This window comes from Monopterus albus, unplaced genomic scaffold (assembly GCF_001952655.1).
Source record: "Monopterus albus unplaced genomic scaffold, M_albus_1.0 scaffold414.1, whole genome shotgun sequence".
NCBI classification, from domain to species: Eukaryota; Metazoa; Chordata; class Actinopteri; order Synbranchiformes; family Synbranchidae; genus Monopterus; species Monopterus albus.
The window spans coordinates 189,240-189,829 of NW_018128294.1; the positions used below are offsets into that span (position 1 = coordinate 189,240).

At 44.1% G+C, this 590-nt stretch overlaps 1 protein-coding gene across 1 annotated transcript in view; it reads left to right on the top strand.

Moving 5' to 3' along the window:
• The window catches only part of LOC109951862 (uncharacterized), an 18,591-nt gene that overhangs the window by 8,719 nt on the left and 9,282 nt on the right, over positions 1-590 (top strand). The window contains exon 8 of the mRNA XM_020586586.1: positions 414-477. Within this exon, the coding sequence (XP_020442242.1) occupies positions 414-477 (64 nt within the window). The remainder of the gene's footprint in view (positions 1-413; positions 478-590) is intronic.

Genomic DNA, 590 nt, shown 5'->3' on the forward strand with positions numbered 1-590 from the left:
TGGGTGTGTCCAGAGGTAACAAAATATGGCCACCCAAGATACAAAAAAGATATTGATGAAATATTCACCAAATGACATTAATAAAGTGTAGTAGTTTCAACCCTGTTGGGGATCATGCTGGGAAAAGATCTCTTGTATTTCAGTGGTTGTTGGAGTCTTGGTGGGATGCGGCTTTGAGCAGAGCCATGAGCCAGCGGCTCCAGACAAGAGGGTGTCCCTGCTCTGCTGCTCACTGCTGGATGATATGCTCTTCTGTGAGTCCACACATTGTTGCCTCATTGTGCTGAAGTGCTTAGATTCACACCTCTGGACCCTGAAACCCATCTTCTACTTATTTACCTGCTGAGATGTCTAATTTTAGTCCCTTTTTTTTTGTCTTTTAACATTTCTTTGTTTCTGTCTGTCCTCTTCAGGGCTTCTGGACACTGTGGACAACAGTGCGACGCTGCAGTCTGCTGGAGCAGGAGTTGAGCTATGGTTCTGTGTTTTTCATTTGTCTTGTTGTATGGATGCTGAGTCAGCAGCCATACTATCTATGTTATCCTGGTCTTTATTGTATGGATGCTGATTCAGCATCCCTACCTTGTTTT